Raw genomic sequence first — 26,276 nt, forward strand, 5'->3', positions numbered from 1 at the left:
CTAATAAATAAAGTTCATCGATGCCCGTCGATTTTTCAACAGCAAATCACAAGCTTCGGCAATGCAAGCAAAGCAAAAGTAATTCCAGACGACATCAAGACAATGTCACACAGGAAGTTCCTCGATACGAATATCACCTTTAAAAAAAGTAACGATCCATACGACACTGGCGAGGATCAAAGTTCAACTTCTGTGGCGATGCTGCCACTGCCGCTGCTCCTGCTGGGTGCACAAGCGCAGTCCAACAACAACTCGTCACGCTCTGTCACCAATAACACTGCACGACTTGACAGAGACACACATATCGCTCACGTGTTGGGGCAATTGCCACCTCTTCATAGTACGAACATGTATTTATTTACTCATGAGGAAGGGCCATTGCACGAAACGTCGCCTACATGTTTCATTTCGATTAAGCAGTAGTGTTTATAATTGCAGACGTCTTCTCTGAGCTACGGTATGCATGGAAACGATATATTAGTGTGTTTACGTATGCATCTGTGAACCGGTCCTGGGCATCCGCTAGGTAGACTCGGCCTTAAATGAGTACCTCGTGTGGCGGTGTGTAGTAAACATCGCCACTGGGGAGACAAAGGCGGCCGGGCGTGGTGCTGGCCACCCACTCCCTCGTGTGCCGTGCCGGGCTTCACAGATTCTCGCTAACAGCACTTGCCCCAACAATCTGTTCAGGCTATACGGGAGATCTTTGTATATATGCGTACAACCATGACGACCTTCAGCCAGCAGTGGATTGACCATGTCTGCCGGGGTAGGGGTGGAGGGGTGAATTTAAGCTTTACAAACCTATAACACCTGGGACAGACCCAGGCGTTACAGGGTTTGACTGACCGAGATGACTGGCAGTTGCACCGCCTGTGCATCCCACACACACACACATGGGCATGCGTACACTGGACACACATAGTGTACGTAGGCACACGACAGGTAACATATTTACACGTATGCGTACACACAGGCACAGAGGAAAAGACATCGATTCCCCCATACAGTTACACAGACTGTTGGCACGAGTGCTGTTTGCGAGCGCCTATAAAGGCAACCCAGGGTGAACGAACGGGAAGGAGGGGTGGGTGGCCAGTACCACGCCCGGCCGCCTTTGTCTCCCCAGTAGGCCATGTTTACTACACAGCCCACCGGATACTCAATTGAGGCTGAGTCGACCTAGGGAAGGGCCCAGGATCGGTTGGCATAACAGCCACCGATGTTAGCCGACGCTGCGTTCCCGAGTTGGTAGCGCGGTGCGCTAACCGCTGCGCCACCGCTCCCTGAACACAAGGCACCCCGCACACCCCCCACCGCGGACATTGCGCACAGCATCATTATTTACTTTGAAGTCGTCGGCCCGAGATTAACTTTCCATTTACCGAAAGCGCGCCCAGATTTACATTCCTGAAGAGACCTCCTCACACGAGATGGGAATTATCTGAAAGAGAGAGCGAGAGAGAGTGAGAGAGAGAGAGAGCTGTAATGAAAGTGAGAGCTGCGGTGGGAAGTTCGGATTGGGGTGGCTGTTGGTGGTGGCGGTAGTGATGGGTGGTTGAGTGGGGTTGGTGGTTATAGTGATGGGTGGTGATTGGTGGTTCAGTTGGGTTAGTGGTTACAGTGATTGGGTGGGTGGTGGTGATGGGTGGTTGATTGGGGTTGGTGGTTATAGTGTTGGGTGGTGATTGGTGGTTCAGTTTGGTTAGTGGTTACAGTGATGGGTGGGTGGTGGTGATGGGTGGTTCAGTGGGGTTAGTGGTTACAGTGATGGGTGGGTGGTGGTGATGGTAGTGGGTGGGTGGTGAAGTGAGTGAGTGGATGTGTGGAAGAGTTCGTGGTGATAATGGTAGTGGGTGGGTGGCGGGGGTGGTGGTGGTGGTGATGAGTAGGGTTGGTGAGTTGTGTCGATGGTCATGAGAGTGTGGGTGGTGGTGGTGGTGGTGGTAATAGGTTGGTGGTTGATGGAGGTAGTGGTAATGAGTGGCTGGGTGGTGTCGATGGTGATGGGAGTGTGGGTGGGTGGGTGGATGGATGGTGGGGTGTGGGGCTGGCTGTGACTGTTATTGGATCGCGTTGTAAGATGCGGATCGTCTTTAATCTGTCCCCACAAAGGACGAAAGGGCTGTGTTGGCCCCACGCATGGATTTGCACTCAAGTATGAGGCTATTCGAGGTCTTTTCGCGTCTCTATGTGCGTGTGTCTTTATGCAAGTGTGTGTGTGAAAGTGTGTGTGTGAAAGTGTGTGTGTGTGCAAATCTCTCTGTGCAAGTTTCTGTGTGGGTGTGACAGTGTGTGTGTGTGTGGAGGCCAAGATTAGTGAAGAATATCTGAACCAGTCCTGGGCCTCCCCTACGTCGACTCGGCTTTAAGTGAATACCGGATATGAGTGTGTAAACATCTGGTGACAAAGACAGCCGGGCGTGGCCACCCACCTCCTCGTGTGCCGTGCCGGCCTTCACAGGTGCTCGCTTAACAGCACTTGCCCCAGCAGTCTGCTAAGGCTATACAGGGGATGTTTGTCTTTGCTATACGAAGACTAAACTCGCTGTTTATCAGGTAAAGTTCATGGAGCTGTTGCCTCTCATTTTGAGACGTGCTGGCCACACGTGACGATCACTAATCATGGTCGTCGTGATTGATATCATCATCGCCACACGTACTGAAATGTGAGGTCGCTGCCAGAGCATCCGAGCGCGCATTGATTCTCAATGTGGAGAGGGGGGGGGGAGGGAAACCCCAGAGGAGGAACCCGGAGAAATATTCACGCTGGGACCACCACGGGGAGAGAGAGAACACGCGGACTCCAGATATACAATAGCAGCATCGCCGGGGTCCCGGGATCGAAGCCACGTGCTCCTGCGTACCAGGCAGGAAGACGTGGGTTCGATGTGTCAGCATCTACGTGTGTGTGTGTGTGGGAGCGGTGGTGTAGCGGTTAGCGCGCTGCGCTGCGCTGCGTTACGAACCTGGCGACCCGGGTTCGATGCCCGCTCACGGCCAACACCAGTGACGATTACCTGGGCCTCTTCCCCCTAGGTCGACTCAGCCTTAAATGTGCAGCCTGGTGCGATGTGTAAACATCGCCACTGGGGAGACAAAGGCGTCCGGGCGAGGTGTTGTCCATCCACCCCCTCGTGTGCCGTGCCGACCTTCATAAGGTGCTCCTCGCTAGCAGCACTTGCCCCAACAGTCTGTTGCAGGCTATACGGGGGATCTTTGTTTTTGTGGCAACCGGCAAACCGCTTCGAGTATTTACCCTTCGCTCTGGCTGTGGCCGCGAGCCACGCTCCTAAATATTCCAGCGGGTGCGAAATAACGTCAATCCTTGGTGAAATAGCACAGTGTAGAGTCCCCCTCCCCGCCACCCTGGACACTAAATAGGTGCTCGCAAACTCTCGCTTGCCCGAACACAAGAGAGACTTTAGCATGCGCGTGAAACGTGCGTCTTGAGCGCGTCCTCCGCCTGACGCTTTCGCGACCTACACGGGCGGAGCCACTGCCTACAGGTGATTTGCGCCGATCACGAAGTCAGCCAATCGGCATCCCCGTGTTTCTGTTGAGCCGGGTTGGGGAAGGGAAGACGTGGTGGACGCGCGGAGCACGGATTCAGCCACCAATGCCGCACGGACTGGATCTGCAGTCGGTGGACCGGATCGGCCGTCGGTGGCCTGACCCGTTAGAACGCGGTAGCCTTGATGTTGAGTGTGCAGCACAATCCGTATAGTCCAGGTTGTGTGTTAGTGACCACCACCGTCGAATTTTGTATAGGGGTGGTCCAGATGATGTCGAGTGACCTCCATTTAATTAAAAAAAAACCTACATTTTTTAAGAAGGTTTATTTAAAACAGAAAATAATATGCAAATAAATAAAAATTGTGGGGGGTCACAAAACATCTGTACCACCCTGTATAGCACTCCAGGTGTATGTGCAGTGTGTATTTACTAGTACTGTCCGGTATCTTAATCAATGCAGCTAAATTAATGCACTGGGAGAAGGCTGCGCGGTCTATGGGTTATGTGAAACATACCTGTGATTTAAAAAATAAATACATCTGGAAACACATTACAACTTTATAACGGGACCCCTGGGTCGCATAAGCCCCCCACCCCCCCGGCTCTCGCATAAACTGCGTCGCGACGTCATTTTATATCTGTAGAAGGCGAACGGCGCGGCGGCGATCTATTCCTCTCGACGAGCTCTACACGACGCGCCAATCAAAGTTTTAAAGTTTTGTTTCTTGTGCGTATTCGTCCTCGCCGCTGCGTTTGGACACGGCACCAGAACGATCCGCGCCAGGCGGGTCGCGGCGTCCGTGTGCGTGGTGGGACGGAGGAGTCGCCACCAGAAACAAATTCACTCATTGCGATTTTGACTTCCGTTTATGCGGGACCCCGGGGTCCCGCCAAAAGGTTCATATGTCGAGCTGGAATATCGTCTGTGTATGTCAACATCAGTGACGATTGTCTCAAACGGCGATTGGCCTCTCGTAGATCGGCTCGGCCTCAAGTGAGCGCCTGGTGCGGTGCGTAAAAACATCGCCACTGGGGAGACAAAGGCGGTCGGGCGTGGTCTTGACCACGCACCCCCTCTTGTACCGTTCCGGCCTTCTTTGGTACTCGCTAACAGCACTTGCCCCTACAGTCTGTTACAGGCTATACGGGGGTTCTTTGTCTTTATATAGTAGGTATGAGAGCGGGAGTCTGTCTTTCCGTCTCTGACATTCTTGAAAGGATTCATCGGCACCGCATAGACTTTGAATTGAGACAACTTTAGTGATCTTACTGAACGACAATGAGAGAGTGTGTCTCTCCTGAGACACCCAGAGAGGAGATTTTATCTCCTGGACGTCTGTGAAAAAGAGCTTTATAGCTCATCGGATTCCTCCGGTATAAAATTAAGATTCTGATCTACTGACACACACAGAGAAGGTGAGAGAGAGAGAGAGAGCGTCTCGACTGAGACCCCCCCCCCCCCCCATCCAGGCGCGCATCTGCGTCGCGTCAGAGATGTCGGGCAGCACGACGCTGTTTGTGTGACGGTGACGTCTACACTGAGCTGGCACGTCTGCCCGCACAGCCGCCGCCGCCGATACTACTGTGTCGTCTCGAGTGACTGCGCGTGCCATGCAAGCGTTGTGTCAGACTCGGCACGCCGGGTCAGCACCGCACTGCGCTGCAGAACCCCGGAGGGCCCCGAGTTCCAGTCCCGCTCACGGCCAATTCCAGTGGCGGTCAGTTGAACCGCTGCTGGGGCCCGCCCCTCGGTCGACTCGGCCTTGAAATGAGCGCCTGGTGCGGTGTGTAAACGTCCCCACTGGGGAGACAAAGGCGGCCGGGCGTGGTGCTGGCCACCCACCCCCCCCCCCCCCCTCGTGTGCCGTGCCGGTCTTCATAGGTGCTCGCTAACAGCACTTGCCCCAATCGTCTGTTGAGGCTATACGGGGGATCTTAGTGTTTGCATTTGTATGGGGGTCTGTCCAGCCATGGCACCTGGGTCTGTCCAGTGACCTGTATTTTTTTGTCTCAATGTATAATTACTGTCCACGTATTGACGTTCGCGCGTTCATCAGCAACCACACACTGCCTCTGTGTTCCAATAATCAACGATTCCACCCGCACCTCGCCATCACCTACGACTGGTGATGTACAACCGCCACTGATGTTCGTGATGTGATGGTGACGTCACCCAAACTCGCACGGAGAGTGTGGGTCTCTGTGTGAGTTTGTGGGTCTCTGTGTGAGTCTGTGGGTCTCTGTGTGAGTCTGTGGGTCTCTGTGTGAGTCTGTGGGTCTCTGTGTGAGTTTGTGGGTCTCTGTGTGAGTCTGTGGGTCTCTGTGTGAGTCTGTGGGTCTCTGTGTGAGTCTGTGGGTCTCTGTGTGAGTCTGTGGGACTCTGTGTGAGTCTGTGGGTCTCTGTGCGAGTCTGTGGGTCTCTGTGTGAGTCTGTGGGTCTCTGTGTGAGTCTGTGGGACTCTGTGTGAGTCTGTGGGTCTCTGTGTGAGTCTGTGGGTCTCTGTGTGAGTATGTGGGTCTCTGTGTGAGTATGTGGGGCTCTGTGTGAGTCTGTGGGTCTCTGTGTGAGTCTGTGGGTCTCTGTGTGAGTCTGTGGGTCTCTGTGTGAGTCTGTGGGTCTCTGTGTGAGTCTGTGGGTCTCTGTATGAGTCTGTGGGTCTCTGTGTGAGTCTGTGGGTCTCTGTGTGAGTCTGTGGGTCTCTGTGTGAGTCTGTGGGTCTCTGTGTGAGTCTGTGGGTCTCTGTGTGAGTCTGTGGGTCTCCGTGTGAGTCTATGGGTCTTTCTCTGAGTTTATGGGTCTCTCTCTGAGTGTATGAGTGACTATGTAAGTTACTTTTACATCACTGGAGTGCCTTAACGATGCGCTCAAGTGTAACTTAATACGTTTTAAATATACCTTTTCTTTTCAAATTAAATAAGCTTAAATTCGTGCCGGACATAGTTACACAGACTGTTGGGACGCGTGCTGATGGCGAGCGCCTATTAAAGGCGGAACGTGAGACGAGAGGGTGGTGTGGTTAGCGCCACAACCGCCAGCCGTCTTTGTCACCCCAGTGCTGATGTGTTACGCATAAAGCAGCAGGTGCTCGTGTAAGGCCGAGTCGTCTGATGGGAAGGCTCTGGGCCCTTTGAGATATCACGCACCGCTGATGTAGGCATATTGGATTCTGTATACATATATAATGTGACAATGGTGTGGAAGAATAGTCGGCACGTTGATTATCATTCGTAAGCCACGTCAAGTTCACGTACAAGAGGCCCCGTCGTGAACGGAACGCATTTGCACTGCCACACTTTCCAGACGAGAACGTCTGACCCAACTGTTCCAACAGCTTCCAAAGACTCAGAGACCCACAGACTGGCAGAGACCCATAGTGACCCATAGACTCGCATATATACCCACGGACTCGTAGAGTGACCCATAGCATGTATAGAGACCCGTAGACTCGCATAGAGACCCATAGACTCAAATAAATACTCAAACTCGAATAGATACCCATAGACTCAGAGTGACCCATAGACTCATAGAGTGACCCAGAGTCTCACAGAGTGACCCAGAGACTCACAGAGTGACCCATAGACTCATAGAGTGACCCATAGACTCATAGAGTGACCCATAGTCTCACAGAGTGACCCAGAGTCTCACAGAGTGACCCAGAGTCTCACAGAGTGACCCATAGACTCATAGAGTGACCCAGAGTCTCACAGAGTGACCCAGAGTCTCACAGAGTGACACAGAGACTCACAGAGTGACCCATAGACTCATAGAGTGACCCATAGACTCATAGAGTGACCCATAGACTCATAGAGTGACCCATAGACTCATAGAGTGATCCATAGACTCATAGAGTGACCCAGAGACTCACAGAGTGACCCATAGACTCATAGAGTGACCCAGAGTCTCACAGAGTGACACAGAGTCTCACGTAGACAGCCAGACAATCTCCGACGATAGCTCTCGTAAATTTTATCTGAAGCAATTTCAACTTTGTTAGTGAGTCGTGTGGCTTTAAGGGACTGAGCCCAGATAACATCGGACAAATTGGTTATTGACCAGGATCGTTATAATCGATATTTAAATGCTTCATGATACATGCGGACTGGAAATCGTTACAGAATCCATGCGTAAGCATCATTTTCATTCTATTTGCGTTTAACGTGCTGTACGTAAAATTATTATTTTTCTTTTTAGTACATAGGCACTTTAGTTTAAAGTGTTTCCAGTGTCACAATTTAACGTACACACTCACAAACGTACAAATACATGTACGGTATAAAAAAATACATATCATCTTATAAAATATAACGTAACTACACACACAATATTTCTACATACAAATATTAATTGCATATAATACAATGTGGTGGTCATATGTCACATGATATAATCTATACACACCTACATCCGTAGGTACAGTATATGACTAGAATATAAATACTTATGAACACTTATACCGACTACAATAATTATTACCGAATTAAATAAACAATCTATATTGCTGCGAAGGTTTTAAATCGGCAGTAAATTAACTCGATGTGTGTGTATCATTCTTCACACATAGTGGGGAGCGGTGGCGCAGTGGTTAGCGCAACTGCGTTATGAACTCGGCTGTCCGGGTTCGATTCCAGAACTAGTCCTGGGCCTCCCCTCGGTCGACTCAGCCTTAAACATGCGGTGTGTAAAACATCAGCATTGGGGAAACAAAACGGGCCACGCTGGAGTCATGAGTGTGCATGATAAGACATATTCAGACTATACTTACGTGTACTGTACACTGTATAATCCTATATAAATACGTATTATCATATACACAGAAAACATTCGTATTAAAAATCTGTACATTCTAATTGCAAAATAATTGCCATTTCATTACTGCAATCATCATTCACTCGATGTTAGCATCGGCATCATTATAACTGAAAATGTAAATGCGAAAGACGATCGATTTTCAATTATTTGACCGAATGTGTAAAAATGATGATGATGATGAGATGTTCTCTACTGACGTAAAAAAATGTTGTATGTGTATATACATGAACGTGTGAGTATATGTGTGTGCGCCTATATATGTACTTGTGTGTGTGTGTTGAATGAGTACCCGGTGCTCTGTGTAAACATCGCCACTGGGGAGACAAAGGCGGCTGGGCGTTGTGCTGGCCGCCCACCCACCCCCTCGTGTGCCGTGCCGGCCTTCATAGATGCTCGCTAACAGCACTTGCCCCAACAGTCTTTGTTCAGGTTACTCGGGGGGATCTTTACCTTCGTGTCCATATATACATTACACGATCTACGGTAAGACAAAAACGCAACGCATTCCTCAATAACACCGTGGTCTGAAAAGTATAAACAAATATATAGGCGATGTTTCGGGCAATGTTCATGCTTCATAAGGACGTAAGGTGCCATCACCCGAAACATTGACAATTATATATATTTTTGCTAAGACCACAGTGTTATTGACACGGAATGATTGTTGTTGTTGTTTGTGCTTGCGAACCCGCTGTCAACACAAAAGCAGCAGCAGCATCATCGCCAGATGAGTCGGCGTCTCTCTATAAAGGTAACAACATTGCTCCGTACTCCAACCCGCGGGGAGTTTATTTTGGCAAGACATAAAAAAACACACAAAGAACCCCCGTATAGCCTGTCACAGACTGTTGGGGCAAGTGCTGTTAGCGAGCACCTTTGAAAGCTGGAACGGTACACGAGGGGGGGGGTGCCCAACACCACGCCCGGCCGCCTTTGTCTCCCCAGTGGCGATGTTTACACACCGCACCAGGTGCTCATTTGAGGCCGAGTCGACCTCGGGGAGGCCCCGGACCGGTTCAGATAATCGTCACTGGTGTTGGCCGTGAGCGGGAATCGAACTCGGGTCGCCGGGTTCGTAGCGCAGCGCGCTAACCGCTCCACCACCGCTCCCCACAAAACGTATATTCACTCACACGCAGTGCACGATAGCTATCTCGCAGCCTCAATGTAACAACCACGAGCAAAGCGCTATACTTTATAAATGTTCCGCAATTATTGCTCTCGCTCGCTCCCTCTCTTCGTCTCGATCGGCGTGCGCGTGACTGCTGCATTTTAATATCTGGATTCCACCGCCCCTTGCAAGCGCAGCGCCACGGAAGACTCTGACACTCATCACCGTCAATGTTCTCTCCCCGCCGACAACGGGCGTTAGCTGACACTACGATGCACATCTTAGATTTGAAGAAAATACACAAAACAAATGCACAAAGATACAAAGATTCCCCCCGGGTAGCCTTGAACAGACTATTGGGGCAAGAGCTGTTAAGGTCGGCGCGGAGCTAACACCGATGACCCTGCCAGCGCATTCCAGTTTTTTCAATGGATATCTATGCAAGTCTCTTGATTGCTACATGAGTCCATGGGTCTCTGTGTAAGTATGTGGATCTCTATGCAAGTCTATGGTTATTTTTTGTGAGTGAGTCGAAGGATTTTTTTGGGTCCCCTAGAAGTTACGGTTCAAAGGGCTGCGTAATTGGGCCGCGATGCCAATGCTGTAATTGTCAACCCTGTAACGTCTCGGGTTTTATTTGATATTCTGGAGACGCCAGGTGACTCGTTCTATATTAGTCTCATCGCGGTGTCCCATGAGTTCCCACGTGGTTCAACAAAATCAACTTGAATTACAATTTCTTTTATTTAGCTAGTGGGGTGGGGGAGGGGGGGTGTCATTGTCGTTTTGAAAAAGCGGGACTTGGAAACGTGATGATTGTGATGATGATGATGATGATAACAACAGTGATGATAATGATTTTATGATCATGACGGTGATAATGATCAGAGTGAAACACATTAGTCGGTGATGCTGTGATGGCAGTTTTGCACAATCACAATTTAAAATCATACCCTAAACACACTCGCCAATAATGTATCACTGTGTATGTGTGCGTGTGGCCTTAAAACAAACAACTATAATAGGTGACGTTTCGGGCAATGGCCCTTCATAGCACATAGACAGGCCAAGAGGTAGAGTTAATTGGGGTGAGAGAATGCTCTCATAAACAGCGTAGGGCTTGGTGATGGCTCTGTGATGATGCTAAAGATGTGTGGTGGTTAAAGTGATGGGTGACGTGTGACAGTGACGATAATCACAACAGTGATGACGTCGATGATGATGATGATCGTGGTGGTGGAGATGATGATGATGATGATTATAGTACGGTGTGATCATTTACAATAACGATTGTGATAATTTTAATATACACATTGTTATCGTGATGTTAATGAATGGCAGTGGTCCTGGGGTTGATGGTAATGATGATGACGAACAATATTTGAATTCTCGCGACTTACAAAGCAAAAAAAAATCACACCTCTCGCCCGTATTTATTCTGCACTCGAACTGCAGGCAACGCAGCAAAAATAGAATATATATAATTAAAGAAACACGCACATGTTTTCCCAGTCTCTTATAAAGTAATAAATACAAATATTGTAACGATGGCATGGTTATGAGGACGGTAATCATACTTAATGGTAATGCCGTACAATTCTGCTCGCAGTTCCACGTGAAGTCAATAAAAATGCAAAGGAGCTCCCCTGATTACAATTAAATGGCCATCGATTTGAGTTGAATTAAATACCTAATGTGGTGGTGGCGGCGGCGGCAGTGGTGGAGGAGGAGGGAGGAACAGGAATATTATATATATATTTAGTTGTATCCTGGATAATTAGTGGGTCATTAGGAGGAGGAGGTTACCATGGAGACTAGAGGGGTTTTTTGGTTGGCTTGCGCGTGTTGTGTAGTGTGTGCGTGTAGTGTGTGTGCGTGTTGTGTAGTGCGTGTTGTGTAGTGTGTGTGCGTGTTGTGTAGTGTGTGTGCGTGTTGTGTAGTGTGTGTGCGTGTTGTGTAGTGTGTGTGCGTGTTGTGTAGTGTGTGTGCGTGTTGTGTAGTGTGTGCGCGTGTTGTGTAGTGTGTGTGTTGTGTAGTGTGTTTGTTGTGTAGTGTGTGTGCGTGTTGTGTAGTGTGTGTTGTGTAGTGTGTGTGCGTGTTGTGTGTGCGTGTTGTGTAGTGTGTGTGCGTGTTGTGTAGTGTGTGTGCGTGTTGTGTAGTGTGTGTGTTGTGTAGTGTGTGTGTAGTGTGCGCGTGTTGTGTAGTGTGTGCGTGTTGTGCAGTGTGTGCGTATAGTGTAGTGTGTGTGTGTTGTGTAGTGTGTTTGTTGTGTAGTGTGTGTGCGTGTTGTGTAGTGTGTGTGTTGTGTAGTGTGTGTGCGTGTTGTGTAGTGTGTGTGCGTGTTGTGTAGTGTGTGTGCGTGTTGTATAGTGTGTGTGCGTGTTGTGTAGTGTGTGTGTTGTGTAGTGTGCGTGTTGTGTAGTGTGTGTGCGTGTTGTGTAATGTGTGTGCGTGTTGTGTAGTGTGTGTGCGTGTTGTGTAGTGTGTGTGCGTGTTGTGTAGTGTGTGTGTGCGTGTTGTGTAGTGTGCGTGTGTGTAGTGTATGTGTGTGTTGTGTAGTGTGTGTGTTGTGTAGTGTGTGCGTGTTGTGTAGTGTGTGTGTTGTGTAGTGTGTGTGTTGTGTAGTGTGTGTGCGTGTTGTGTAGTGTGTTGTGTAGTGTGTGTGTGTTGTGTAGTGTGTGCGTGTTGTGTAGTGTGTGTGTTGTGTAGTGTGTGTGTTGTGTAGTGTAGTGTATGTGTGAGTGTAGTGTGTGTGTGCGTGTTGTGTAGTGTGTGTGTTGTGTAGTGTGTGCGTGTTGTGTAGTGTGTGTGTGTTGTGTAGTGTGTGCGTGTTGTGTAGTGTGTAGTGTGTGTGTTGTGTAGTGTGTGCGTGTTGTGTAGTGTGTGTGTTGTGTAGTGTGTGCGTGTTGTGTAGTGTGTGTGTTGTGTAGTGTGTGTGTGTTGTGTAGTGTGTGCGTGTTGTGTAGTGTGTGTGTTGTGTAGTGTGTGCGTGTTGTGTAGTGTGTGTGTTGTGTAGTGTGTGCGTGTTATGTAGTGTGTGTGTTGTGTAGTGTGTGCGTGTTGTGTAGTGTGTGTGTTGTGTAGTGTGTTGTGTAGTGTGTGCGTGTTGTGTAGTGTGTGTGTTGTGTAGTGTGTGCGTGTTGTGTAGTGTGTGTGTTGTGTAGTGTGTGCGTGTTGTGTAGTGTGTGTGTGTTGTGTAGTGTGTGCGTGTTGTGTAGTGTGTAGTGTGTGTAGTGTGTGTGTTGTGTAGTGTGTGTGTTGTGTAGTGTGTGCGTAGGGGGGGGAGCTCTTGAAGAGCGGTGGTGGAGCGGTTAGCGCGCTGCGCTACGAACCCGCTCACGGCCAACACCAGTAACGATTATCTGAACCGGTCCTGGGCTTCTCCTAGGTCGACTCAGCCTCATACGAGTACCTGGTGGCGGTGTGTAAACATCACCACTGGGGAGACAAAGGCGGTCGGCCGTGGTGCTGGCCACCCGCCCCCTCGTGTACCGTTCAGGCCCTCATAAGTGCTCGCTAACAGCGCTTTCCCCAACAGTCTGCTAAGGCTATACGGGGGATCTTTATCTTTGTATCTCTCTGTGGATGTCACGATACCATACGCACCCGTAGGGCTTCCCTCTTGCCTTAATGGGTGCTCGCTAACAGCACTTGCTCCCAGCAAAGACCCCATACGTACGTATGGCTGGTGGGGGGAGTGGTGTTTGTATTCTATTTGTGTACACGTATTGTAAGAGTCTCCATCGCTCTCTCTCCTCTCTATGCATGCAATATCCGTGTGTATATGTATGTGTGTCAAATATCCACCCCCCCTCCCCCTCTAATATTACACGTGTAGAGCACTCGCCTCCACGTGGCGCAGAATGCTGATGTGATGATTACCCCGATGTTCTCCTACCCGCCCTACCCCCTCATCTCTCCCTCTCGATCTCTCTCTCTCTCTCGCTCGCTCTCCTCCCCTCCGTACTTACCCCGGGCCCGCGTCGAGACGGCGGGGTGGGCGGGGGGAGACGCCGAGTCGCGCCCCCGCACGTTCACGCCTTGGCCACAGGCGGTCACCCCCAGCTCTCATTTAAATGCAATGAGCAAAGCGCGCCGCGTACCTGTTTCCTCCTTGATGAACGCGCGCGCGTGTATGTCTGTGTGTGTGTGTCTGTGTGTGTGTGTCTGTGTGTGTGTGTCTGTGTGTGTGTGTCTGTGTGTGTGTGTCTGTGTGTGTGTGTCTGTGTGTGTGTGTCTGTGCGTGTGTGTCTGTGCGTGTGTGTCTGTGCGTGTGTCTGTGCGTGTGTGTCTGTGCGTGTGTGTCTGTGCGTGTGTGTCTGTGCGTGTGTGTCTGTGCGTGTGTGTAGTGGGGAGCGGTGGTGTAGCGGTGAGCGCGCTGCGCTATAAACCCGGCGACACGAGTTCGATTCCCGCTCACGGGCAATACCGGTGACGATGATATTATCTGAACCGGTTCTGGGCCTCCCCTGGGTCGACTCAGCCTCAAATTGAGTACCCGGTGCGGTGTGTAAACATCGCCCCTGGGGAGACAAAGGCGACCGGGCGTGGTGCTAACCACACACTCCCTTGTGTGCCGTACCGGCCTTCATAGGTGTTCGCTAACAGCACTTGCCCCTACAGTCTGCTAAGGCTATACTGTACTTGGGTTCTTTGTCTTGAGTATGGGGAGTGGTGGCGCAGTGATTTGCGCACCGCGCTACGAACTTAGCCACCCGAGTTCGATTCCCGCTCACGGTCAACACCAGGTGACGATTATCTAAAGGTCGATTCAACCTGAACTGAGTACCTGCTACGGTGTGTAGAGCTCAGCATTGCTGGCCACCTGTGCCGACATTCATAGGCGTTTGCCCAATCAGTCTGTTAAGGCTATACGGGGGACCTTTGTCTTTTTATATCGTGCAAGTGAATTTGTGTACGAATGCAAAGGTATTCAGAGGCCAGTGCGGACCAATCCAGTGTTGCACTGCACTTCTATGCTTCCACAGCTATGCCCCCTCGCCTTGCGCGACCAACCCGCGCCGGTCATCGACGCGTTGAAGTGTGGCCCAATAACCCTCACGACCAGCAACAGGCAGGCGTGGGGAGGCCCTCATCCAGCAGTGGATTGACAAGTACAACTTGGTGCATGCACATGAACACGCGTGCTGTGGACGGGTGCCTAGTTGTTCATCATATTTATTTATTTAAATGAAGGCCACGATGTTTCGGGCACCACGTGTTGACCTAAACTTGCATTGGCAGCGATGCCATGAAGGGTCCATTGCCCGAAACGTCGCACCCCATACAAACGGTGCGATTTGGTGTTGTTGGTGTAACGTGCATTGCATCAAGAGCAGCGACGCTCAGAACAACGAGCAGAGCACCGGGTGGCTAAAGCACAGCAAGTTGGCACAGTAGAGGCCGCAGGTGGTGGTGCATTGGCCACTCATCTCGGTCAGTCGGTCCACGGGCACCTGCTGGGTCTGCCCCGCGACCTCCTGCCGGCGGGCGTTCGGCACTTCCACGTGGCCTCAACGTGCACCTAGCCTGGCACAAGCGCTGCGGTGACGTCACCGCCACTTGGTGGCGAACGGCGGTTGTTGTCGTCGAGGGAGAAGTCACAGTGGCGCGCATCCCCTAAGATTTATTGTTTAGCGGCCGATGCTTGCAAACTGCCTGACCACACCGCTTAATGACTTTCCCTCGCCAGTAATCTCTGCATCAGTATGCGGGCTCATGTGCCCCCACTCGCCCATCCTGTCCCTTCGTTGCGTGTCTCCTCCTCCTGCCTCGCCCCATCGCTCCCTCCTCTCCCCCCCCCCCCGGTCTAACCCGCTCCACACCCATTACGTAACCATCAAGTGCCGCCCGCGGCTTCTGGTGGCGCTACGGAGTTTGGGCGCGGGGAACTTCGCTCCACGCGGTTCGAGATCGCTCTTGGAAGTTGGTTCAATGCCCCCCCCACACAGCTCTACTCCCCTGCCACCCTATACCCACACCCCTCTACCCCCGCCCCCACTCCTGCCTCTGTCCACTTCCGCAGTAAGCGGGACTGATTGTCGGCACGTCGTGTACAGGGTGGGCTAAAGTGTGTTGGGGGTTGGGGGGGGGGGTTACCCACCTACCGAGATATTCTGCTGAGCGTGGACGAGGAGGCACCTTGGTTTGTGTCGAGCGAGGGATCTCTGGAAAATCGCTCTCGAGCGAGGGATCTCTGGGGCCTCCCGCCAGCAGTGGATTGAGCCGGCAATTGCAAGGACTGCGCATACAAAAATAATCTTAGTGCTGCCCCCCTCCCCCCCCCACCAAATTCACCATTCACAAACCCGCACTGACCAGCGTGGTGAAGTATGGTCAAACAATCCTCCCCTATGATCAGGGGTATGGGGTGGCCTACCAATATTTCATCTCCGGATTATAAGACACTCCGGACAGTAAGACAACGCACACCAAACATATGCCCCGTGTCAATCAAGTTACACAAATCTGGTCAACAACGATAGTGACATCACCACGGCGCTTGTGCCAGGCTACGTGCACTTTGAGGCTTTCGACACAAATGCGGCCGGGCGTGGTGCTGGCCACCCACCGCCTCGCGTGCCGTGCCAGCCTTCATAGGGGTTGCTACTTGCTAACAGCACTTGCCCCAACAGTCTGTTAAGGCTATACAGAGGATCTTTGTCTTGTCTTTGCATTCGTGTACGAGCCCGCCGCGTGTACGTACACGTGTGGAGATCGGTAGCATAGTGGTTAGCTCGCTGCACTACGAACCCGGTGACCCAAGTTCTATACCCGGTCACAGCCAGCGTCAATGTCGGGTGAAATCCGAATTGACTCAGTGCCTCCCCGGGGTCGACTCAGCCTTCAATGAGTACATCGTGTGGTATGTGGACATCAGGATTTGGAAGACACCGGCGTCCAGGTCGTGGTTTGCGAGCCACAACTACTCCTTTGTGCGCTGTGCCGACCGGCGCAGTGTGCCGGCTCCCAGCCTGCGTGGACTAACGCGAGGTGACCACGCAGCTCGGAAACCAGAGCGCAGGGTTCGCACCACTGTAGGCCTTGGGTTCGAATCCAGGAAGCCACCTGTGATTTTAAACCGGGGTCTAAAGCGCAGTGAGTTGTGAATATGTTCTTTGTGCTTAATGTGGCCGAATGGCAGCTCTTGAGAGTGAAACCATTGCTCTCATATGCAGAGCGCGTGTGGAAGGTGTGCCACCCTCTGCCCTACAACACATATGGACCTAAGGTGTGACCTGAAGAAGTGACGTCTCAGATTTTGCTCTGTGATGTCCACTTGCGTGCACCCTTTCTCTCACATGTAGCCATATTTTAATATTCCCCGCCCCCTCCTCACAACTCCCAATTTCTTTTTTCTTTTGGGGCAATAATAAAAGTAGGCTACATGGGGGGTCTTTGTCTTTGTGTGTGTGTCTGTGTGTGTGTATGGGGAGCGGTAGTGTAGCAGATCAGTGTTCTGTGCTACGAACCCGGCCACCCGAGGTCGATTCCCGCTCACGGCCAACACCAATGACGATTATCTGAACCAGTCCTGAGTACCTGGTGCGGTGTGTAGTAACCATCGTCACGAGGGCGACAAAGGCGGCCGGGCGGGGTGTTGGCCACACACCCCCTCGTGTGCCGTGCCGGCCTTCATAGGTGCTGCTCGCTAACAGCCCTTGCCCCGACAGTCTGTTGAAGCTACACGGGGGATCCTTACCGTTGTATTTGTTTTTGTGTGTGTGCGCTGTCAGGTCTGGGCGAGGCGTGGGGTCATACTGCCCGGAGCAGTGCCCTTGACAATGTGGGCCGAGAGCTGGGTTCACATCTGCTGCAGGTCAACGCACGCGCACGCGCACACACACACGCACGCACACGCACACAGACACGCGCACGCACGCACACACACACACGCACGCACCCTGAAACAAAACAAACAAAAGCAATGAGAGGTGGCCAGGAACGCACTCACGTTACAATTTACCGGAGTAAATGTGAAGTGAATGATACCGATGTAAGCGTGTCTCGTGTAATGTAGATCCTAACCAATTACGAAAGTGTAACAATTCACGGGCGGGCAGGCGGTGCCGGGGGGGTGGGGGGTGCCGGTTCGCCGCGTGAGTAAAACGTTGTGTCGTAAACCCCTCCAGCATCTGATGCAGAGGAGGGGTTTGTAGCTGCTTGTAGCTGCACCACCACCACAGGTGGTGCTGATGGTGTTGTTGCTGACGAGGAATCTGGAAGCTCCGCAAAAGAAAGGGGGCGGACGTGCTACCGCTGAGGCGTGTGGGTAACAGGTAGTAGCGTGTGGGTAACAGGTAGTAAGTAGCGTGTGGGTAACAGGTAGTAGCGTGCCTCCACTATTCAAACGTAAATTGCCAATCGAATAATTTCGTTCGGCTCCACGGACCCTTTGCGCGCACCCTGCGAGGTCGTCAAGCGTGAAGGCAGGCTGGGTCGTCATCCATCCATGACAGCGTCGCGGTGTCCCTACGGGCACCTCCAGCATCCCCTGGCCAGTCAGTCCGACATGCCAGCAGATCTTTTGGTGAATTCTCTGGAAAAGGTTTAATGACTTTTTTGTTGTAAATTATGAATCAATCGTTATAACATTTAGGTTCATAATTTTATTTTTTTCGTGCGTGAAAAGTGATACGGGAACGATTGTATTTTATTTTTAGGTTAGGAGTAGAGTTTGAATGACCGGAAAAAAATCCTTAATTGATAGCATTAAATTAATGGGGAAAGCCGTTTCAAAATTTACGAAATTTCGTTTTTCACGCGCGCTTTTTTGAAGAATGCATCCCACTCGTAGATCCGATGGGATTCCTGCCCATAATTTTCCCTCCCTCGTGCGCGTGGGCTGTCTCGCACCGCACAAGTATATACCATAAACGCTCGCGAGTTGGCTGAAAGCATCTTCACAAAGGGAGAATTCCAGAGCTTTGGGGCAATTGTTAGTGGCGTCGACTCTCCACCACCTCGCGGCTGCTGCTGCTGCTGCTGCAGCCGCTCCGGCGAGCGCGAGAGCGAGAGATGCAATTTGCACGAACGGCGAGGATGACGACGCTAATGAATTTAAAAAAAAAATTCTAGAGGGCTCAAAGACCAGGGGAGAGTTGGCACCGGGGTGGCTGACCGGTATGGTGACAACAACAACAACCGCCGCTTGCCATTTAAGTGTCCGTGACGCGGCCGCCACGGCGCTTGTGCCAGGCTAGGTGCGCACGCACGCGAGTTTCGCTCACTTCGCTTAAACGGACACTGCGCGGGTGGCAAATGCTCTCGGTGCGTCTCGTTGGGGGACAGACGCTGGACGGATTCATATTCGTGGTGGCTCCGGACGGCAAGATCATGTACATCTCGGAGACGGCATCGGTCCACCTGGGCCTCTCTCAGGTAAGATGCTCCGCGTCGTCCATTCGCCGTCGCCCAGAACGCCAGGGGACCCGGCTCACATCCCCAATAAAACACTCGCGCGTCAACGCGTTGCCTCGCCCGGCTTGTCCGCGTCCCTCCAGTGCCTCGGTCCCGGTACCTGCGGTGCGTCTTCACGCGATCGCGTCTCTCTCCCTCTCTGCCTCTCTGCCTGTCAGTCCATTTGTGTCTACCTGATAATCTGCCTGTCAGTCTGCTCGCTTGTGTGCCTGTCTCTATCTATCCATCTGCGCCTGCCTGTCCATCTTTTCACAGGCCTGTATATCTGTCTCTATATCCGCCTGCCTCTCTGTCTATCCACCTGTCTGTCTGTATATTAACCTGCCTGTCCGATTCTCTGCTAATCCCTCCGTCTCTCTGCCTGTTTGTCTAACCTGTGTGTACATCTCTCTCCATGTCTCTGTCTCTCTGCGTCACGTCGGTGGCATCCAGGTGTGCGGTGTCGGTGACCCAGCGGGTGAATGTGGTGGGCGTGGGGCTCTGGGATTGGGGGCAGGGGGTCTGGGGGGTTCCGTCCCGGGGGGGGGCTCTGTCCCATGGGTCCCCGGGTGCAGTTGCACCGCCTGCACGCTCCGCCACCGCCGCCTCTGACCGTGCCACCCGCCCGCCCCGCTCTGTGTGTGTAGGTAGAATTGACAGGGAACAGTATTTTTGAGTACATCCACCCGGCCGATCACGACGAGATGACGGCCGTGCTGACCTTCCACCAGCCCTTCCACTCCAACTTCGTGCAAGGTGAGAGGGCGGCGGCGGGACAAAGCTGCCTCCCCCCCCCCCCCCGCTCCCCCCGCGTAGCCTCAACAGACCGATGGGGGCAAGTGCTGGAGGCTCGCGAGCACCCAGCCGGACGATTTCGGTTGGCATTGGGTCACACGCCGCTCCCTCGACCGCCTTCTTCACCCCGGTGCTGATGTCTTAGACACCGCGCCAGGTAGCCGATCGAGGCCAAGTGGGGCTAGCGGATGCCCCGAGACCGCTTCAGATGTCCGTCGTCGGCCGCGAGCGAGAGTCGAGCTCGGGTGGCCGGGGTTGGTGGCGCTGTGCAGTACGCTGGAGACACAATTCCCCCCTGGTTCCATCTCCCGGGTGTGGCAGTCGAAACGGGGTCGCTCGTGGTGTGCGTCGGATCGCGCGCCGTGGGGTGAAGTGTGGGTACTGTCGCCTTCTCCAAGACGTCTTGCTGGCAGGGAAGAGAAAGCCAAGTACCCAACAGCGGGCATCTCCAGAGTTCCTCCAGTGGAAGGCTCTTCCGACAGTGGTAACGTGAGCGGGCAATAGCAGGGCTGTGCCTTTACCAATTTTGCGGAAGACGTTAGCAGTTACTTATCATTCTAAAGACGATATTTGTATTTGAATGGTGATGATGCGATTTGATTAAACCCTCAAGTGAATGAGGGTGATCATTATTTATTAATTATTTACATTAAGTACTATTTGATGTTAATTTATGTGATGATGGCATCAAATCAATCGTGTTTTTTTACAACTAATTATTATTATTATTAGTCACGGTACGTCGATCTTCATCGTCAGCCACGATCGATCCACTGCTGGACGAACACTTTCCTCGGGCCGTCTCTAGACGGAGAGACGGAGGGGGGGGCCCTCTCTTGAGAGCTCGACCCAGGCCAGCTGGGGGGCGGTGGTGGCGGCGGCGGCGGGGGGCATGGGCAGGCAGTTGCAGGGGCTGCGCCTTTACCAGTTGCTCACACGCCCCTCTCCGTTCCCTCCCCCCCACCCACCACCCCTCTCCGTCCTCCTCCAGCGGAGCTGGAGATCGAGCGATCGTTTTTCCTGCGCATGAAATGCGTCCTGGCCAAGCGGAACGCGGGGCTCACGTGCGGAGGATACAAGGTGAACAAACCCCGAAGGGGCCGCTGTTGTGAGCGGTCACCGGCGCACGTTGTTGTTGTTGTTGTTGCCGGTCACCTCCGTCGGGCAGAGCCACTTGGTCTATCCGGCTCCTGGTGACGTAACCGCACGCTGCATCCTTCTTTCGCGCCGCACGTGGCCGGCCGTACTCATCGCAGGCGCGGGGGAGAAGGACGAGAGACAAAAAATACGACAAAGCACCTCGGGTCTCCGCCGTCGGGGAGAGACACTCGATTGCACGGCTTACAGTTATGGTGACGGTCGCCAAACAACAATTAGAATAATTGTAATAAATATGAAATAATACTTATGACAGATTTTAGGAAGCGCTTCTCGTAAAATCTCAAGGCACATTAAAGCCCACTGAGCTGTTAGTTCTTTAGCTCTCGTTCGGAAGCGACTTGGCCACACGTGATGATAGCTCATCGTCGCAGCGTTTGACATCATCGTCGTCGTCATCACCGCACGTGGGGATTGATAGTGGCGGCAAGATCATCTGAGCGCGCGTTCACTCTCGATGTGGAGCAGGGGGTGGGGTGGTGCGCAAAACCAGAGGAGGAACCCAGAGAGAGATCCGCGCTGGGACCACCACGGGGAGAGAGAGAGAGAGAACACGCGGACTCCAGACATACAATAGCAGCATCGCCAGGGTCTGGGATCGAACCCCCACAACTTCCGGCGAAATTCCTCCGAGCTGTAAACTAAAATTAATGTAGTATGTTTACAGGTGAGGCCCACTGAGATTTCTCCGAGCTGTAAACTAAAACTAATTTAGTATGTTTACAGGTGAGGCCCACTGAGATTTCTCCGAGCTGTAAACTAAAACTAATTTAGCATTTTTACAGGTCAGGCCCACTGAGCTATACAGCTCTTTTTCAGAAGCGACCTGGCCACAAATGACAGTTCACCCTTAGCGGCTTATCATCATCACGTGGGAATTTGTAGTTGCCTTCACCTTCGATTCCCCTCCCCTCTCCCCCTCTCACACCCCACGTGCTATGAGAAGAAGAAGAACCACCACCTAGACACGTTGACCGATTACTCTTTAAACTTTTCCTTGCCAGGCCACGGCACTTTTTCCAAATCTTTTTTTTTGTTTTTAATAATTACAAATCGTGACAATGCGGCCCTGGAAAGAAAACAACCCCGGAACGCCATCGGCATGAACTCTGAACCTCGAGCCCTGCTTTCTACCGTATTGGCGGCTCGCCACGGCAGCCCCGACACGCTCAACGCTCATCCCTCCTCCTCCTCCTCTGCCCGCTGCCCCCTCTACCCTCCCCCCCGTGCCCGGCAGGTGATCCACTGCAGCGGCTACCTGAAGGTGCGTCCGTGTGCGCTCGACGTCTCTCCGTTCGAGGCGTGCTACCAGAACGTCGGCCTGGTGGCCGTGGGCCACTCACTGCCGCCCAGCGCCATCACCGAGATCAAGCTGCACACCAACATGTTCATGTTCCGTGCCTCGCTCGACATGAAGCTCATCTTCCTCGACTCGCGGTGAGCGCTCGACTCGCGGGCGGTGTGAGCGAGCTCTCGCTCGCGTCGTCCCTCGTTGATGCGCTCGCGAGCGCCGCGTTTGTGTGGTTATGGGTTTCTTGTGGGTTCATTTGGCGGTGATGATGATGATGCTGCTGCTGCTACTGAAACTTGCTGACCCTACTGGACATGTGTGAAAAAGAGCTTCATAGCTCATCGGATTTCTCCATTGTTAAGAAGTTGCACGGATCGCTGTCCAGGAAGGCACCACTGCCAACAGCGTGCGGTGCTGCTGGGGAGCGGTATTGTAGTGGTTAGCACGCTGCACTACGAACCAGACAACCCGAGTTCGATTCCTGCTTATTGCCAACGCGAGTGACGATTATCTGAATCGGTTCAGGGCCTCCCCTAGCTCGACTCGGCCTCATACGAGTGCCTGGTGCAGTATGTAAACATCGGCACTAGGGAGACAAAGGCGGCTGGGCGTGGTGCTGGCAACCGACCCCCTCGTGTGCCGTGCCGGCCTTCAAAGGTACTCGCTGACAGTCTGTTAAGGCTACATGGGGTATCTTTGTCTTTTGTGTGTATCTGCGTGCACTTTAGCTTCGAGTGTGATCCTTGCTTACTCTCAAAATTTCCAAGATCCCATACCTGGCACCTGCCTGAGAATGCTGAATCTGTCAGTGAAACGTCAGACCCAGCTGTTAAAATTTATGTTCTAGCAGCACCACCAGCAGCACCACCAGCACCGCCACCACCACTAGCACCACCACTACCACCACCACTAGCACCACCACCACTAGCACCACCACCACTAGCACCACCACCAGCACCACCACCACCGGCACCACCACCACTAGCACCACCACCACCAGCACCACCACCACCGGCACCACAACCACTAGCACCACCACCAGCACCACAACCACTAGCACCACCACCACCACCGGCACTACCACGCGTGATGCTGCCGAGGCTGTAGCAAACCGGCCACGCTCGATCGTCACGTGACGGCCGCGGTTATTATTTGGCCGTGTCGGGTGGAGGCGATGGGGACATCGCGAGCAGCCTCCTGGCTGCGTTGGCGGTGGCGCATAAGCACGGACGATTAAAAAAAATGTAAACTCGACACATTCCGCGTCAATGACAACGCTGTGTGGCCTTGGAAGGAATATCGTAAAGCGACGCTTTGGGCGAATGCCCCCCTCTTGCCATGAAGAAGGGCCATTGCCCGAAACGTCGCCCATTGTATATCATTGCTCCTTTTGAGACCGCAGTGTTAATTGTCGAATGTGTTGAAACATTTGGTCAGGGTTTCGGTTGTGAGTGTGTGTGCGTCTGTTGGTATAGTCGGGAGCACGGGTGGTGCATCTGCCAGTCATCTCAGTCTGCAAACCCGTGGCACCTGGGTCTATCCCGTGACTTCCTGCCAGAGGCGAGCCTTCGAAACACCACGTGATAGCCTCAAAGTGCACCTAGCCTGGCACGGGCGCCGTGGGGATTTCACCGCCATTTGGTGACGATTGGCGGTTGTTGTTGTAGGCCAGGCTACTTGTCTATCTGTCAGGCTATTTGTCTGTCTGTCAGACTATTTGTCTATGTATACGTTTGCCTGTCTCGCTAGGTAACTAACATCATCAATCTACCTGTCCATTTGTCTGCGTGTCTATCTAATTGTCTGCCTGGTCTTTTTTTCTCCATTCATTTGGTTCTCGATCTACCTCTGTGTTCCCTTGTCCGCCTGTGTGCGCCTCCTCCCTGTCCGCCTGTGTGCGCCTCTTCTCTGCCCGCCTGTGCGCGCCTCCTCTCTGTCCGCCTGTGCGCGCCTCCTCCCTGTCCGCCTGTGCGCGCCTCCTCCCTGTCCGTCTGTGTGCGTTCAGGCACGGGCCATTAGCGAGTCCGCGCGGTTTGACCGAGATGCGACGCATCAGCTGAACGTCTTGATGGAGGAGGGGGGGGGACGAAAATGTTACCGCCACTAAACAGGGCAGCGAATTGACGCTCGCCAACGGGAGAGTAAAACAAACAAGGGGCGGGCGGGCGGGCGGGCGGGCGGTGCGAAATAAAAAAAACCGGGCACCGCCAAATAAACAAAAGGACGTAAACACGGTGGTGTCGCGAGGAAGCTACGGCGACCAAAATGTTTCTGGGAATGAGAAAACGCTTCCTTGTGTTCCCCCTCTCAACAACCTCCCCCCACCCCCCCCCCCCCTTTATCAACGCTCGCCAACGACTGGGCTCGGAGCGCCGAGGCGTCTCGCTCCGTCCGTCCGTCTGTACCAGGGGGTGGGGAGGAGGATGTATGTACGTACAGTCTGTGGACTTCTTTCACACCGTGCGTAGCCAACCGCGCTAAGCGGAGGCGCGGGGGAAGGACAACACACTAAACTGTGCCACGAAGCGGTTCTAAAGAAACGAATTTTCAACCTCGAGGATTTAAAAGTGCGGCGCTCCCCAGTGGCATCCCAATATCGACAGGAAGAGCGTTCCAGACGGACGCTGAAGCGCATCTGAAAGCGCGCGATGCGGCGAGGATGTCCGGAGTTTCGCGTGATTTGTAGCACAGCGGTCAGCGTTACGCTGCGCTACGAACCCAGCGACCCGAGTTCGATTCCCGCTCACGGCCACCAACTCCGGCGACGATTATCCGAACCGGTCCTGGGCCTCGACTTGGTCAACTCAAATGAGTATCTGGTACGCCACAAGGAAGACAAAGGCGGTTGGGCGTAGTGCTGGCCAACCCATCCCCCTCGTGTGCCGTGCCAGCCTTCATAGGTGCTGCTACTCGCGGACAGCACTCGCCCCAACAGTCTGTTACAGGCGACACGGCGGGGGGGGGGGTCATTCAAAAACAATTAGACTATCCAGAATCGTGCATGGGATGGGGGTAGCGGTGGTGGTGGTTACGCGACTGGGTGAAGATGATTGTACGCTAGTGCTGCTGGGACGTGGCATGTTCTATCCTACTCGTGCATGCATGGTGCCAGCAGCAGCAGCAACAAACAACATGTTCAGGAGCTCGATGCCAATGCTGAGGCCTGCTGCTGCTGCTGATCACGACGAGAGGGCTTCAGTAGAGTTCGTGTCGTGTCGCTGTTCCTCCACCTCCTCCGTTGAAGGAGCGCAGACGACCACAGTGGTGTTCACTGTGCAGTCCGTAGCGTGGCCACAGTCGCACTGCTACTGTGGCCTGTCTTTAAAGTATCTCTATGGGCCTCTATTCATATATATGAGTGTCAATGGGTCTCTATGCATCTCTATGGGTCTCTATGTAACTCCTATGGGTCTCTACGTATCTCTATGGGTGTCCATGTACCTATATGGGTCTCTATGTATCTCTATGGGTCTTTATGCATCTCCTATGGGTCTCTATGTATCTAAATGGGCCTCTATGTATCTCTATGGGTCTCTATGCATTTCCTGTGGGTCTCAATGGGTTTACTTGCATAGTTTAAACAATAAAGAAATACATACCCCATGTACCCCCCCACCCCCCACAGCCGTGTGTGGGTGGCGCGGTGGGGGTGGGACGCTGGCGTGACAGGCCGTGTGTGTTGATGGCCGTGCGTGCTGCGCGTGGCTCCACGTTGCTCGCCGAACGTTGACGTCTTAACGAGGGTCAGCCGCTCGATGTTGCACAACCCACCCCGTGGGGTTTGAGTGACCGGGCAAAACTGCCCTGCCACTCAAAGCCTCTCAAAGCGCCCTCTCTGTGCTGTGTCGAGAGCAGCGCAGTCGGCAATGTAAACGGACGCGCATGTATGTTGAACTTTTTTCGTACCGTACGTAGCCTAACCGTGCTAATCGGTGGTGGGGGGGGGGGGGGGTGATGTCAGCCAGCCTCTCGAACGCTGCACGATTCATCATCGCTCGCGTGGCCACCCACGCCCGGTTAATTGCCGGGACGTGACTCGGTGAATCGAGGCGGTGGAAATGACGCCGGCTGCGACGTTTGGTAAACTTCTAAAATTCTAGTCGCCTCCGATTTATAGTTAAAATTGCACGCTTTGGGTCGTTTTTTTCTTTTTTTGCGACGCCAATTATAGACTTCTTTTCCGAAACGTCGGGCGA

At 52.8% G+C, this 26,276-nt stretch overlaps 1 protein-coding gene across 2 annotated transcripts in view; it reads left to right on the forward strand.

Annotated features, from left to right (window-relative positions):
• LOC116953315 (uncharacterized) overlaps positions 1–26,276 on the forward strand; it is a 69,333-nt gene that overhangs the window by 36,183 nt on the left and 6,874 nt on the right. Inside the window, exons 2-6 of one of the 2 annotated variants that reach the window (XM_032973410.2) lie at positions 17,174–17,256; positions 18,729–18,818; positions 19,484–19,592; positions 20,623–20,711; positions 22,027–22,226. In XM_032973410.2, coding sequence (XP_032829301.2) covers positions 17,174–17,256; positions 18,729–18,818; positions 19,484–19,592; positions 20,623–20,711; positions 22,027–22,226 — 571 coding nt within the window. Of the gene's footprint in view, positions 1–17,173; positions 17,257–18,728; positions 18,819–19,483; positions 19,593–20,622; positions 20,712–22,026; positions 22,227–26,276 lie in introns of those variants that run through there. The other variant, XM_076074998.1, reaches the window with a different exon arrangement.

This window comes from Petromyzon marinus, chromosome 51 (genome assembly GCF_048934315.1).
Source record: "Petromyzon marinus isolate PM22_M1 ecotype Great Lakes invasive population chromosome 51, UKy_Petmar_22M1.pri1.0, whole genome shotgun sequence".
Lineage (NCBI taxonomy): Eukaryota > Metazoa > Chordata > Hyperoartia > Petromyzontiformes > Petromyzontidae > Petromyzon > Petromyzon marinus.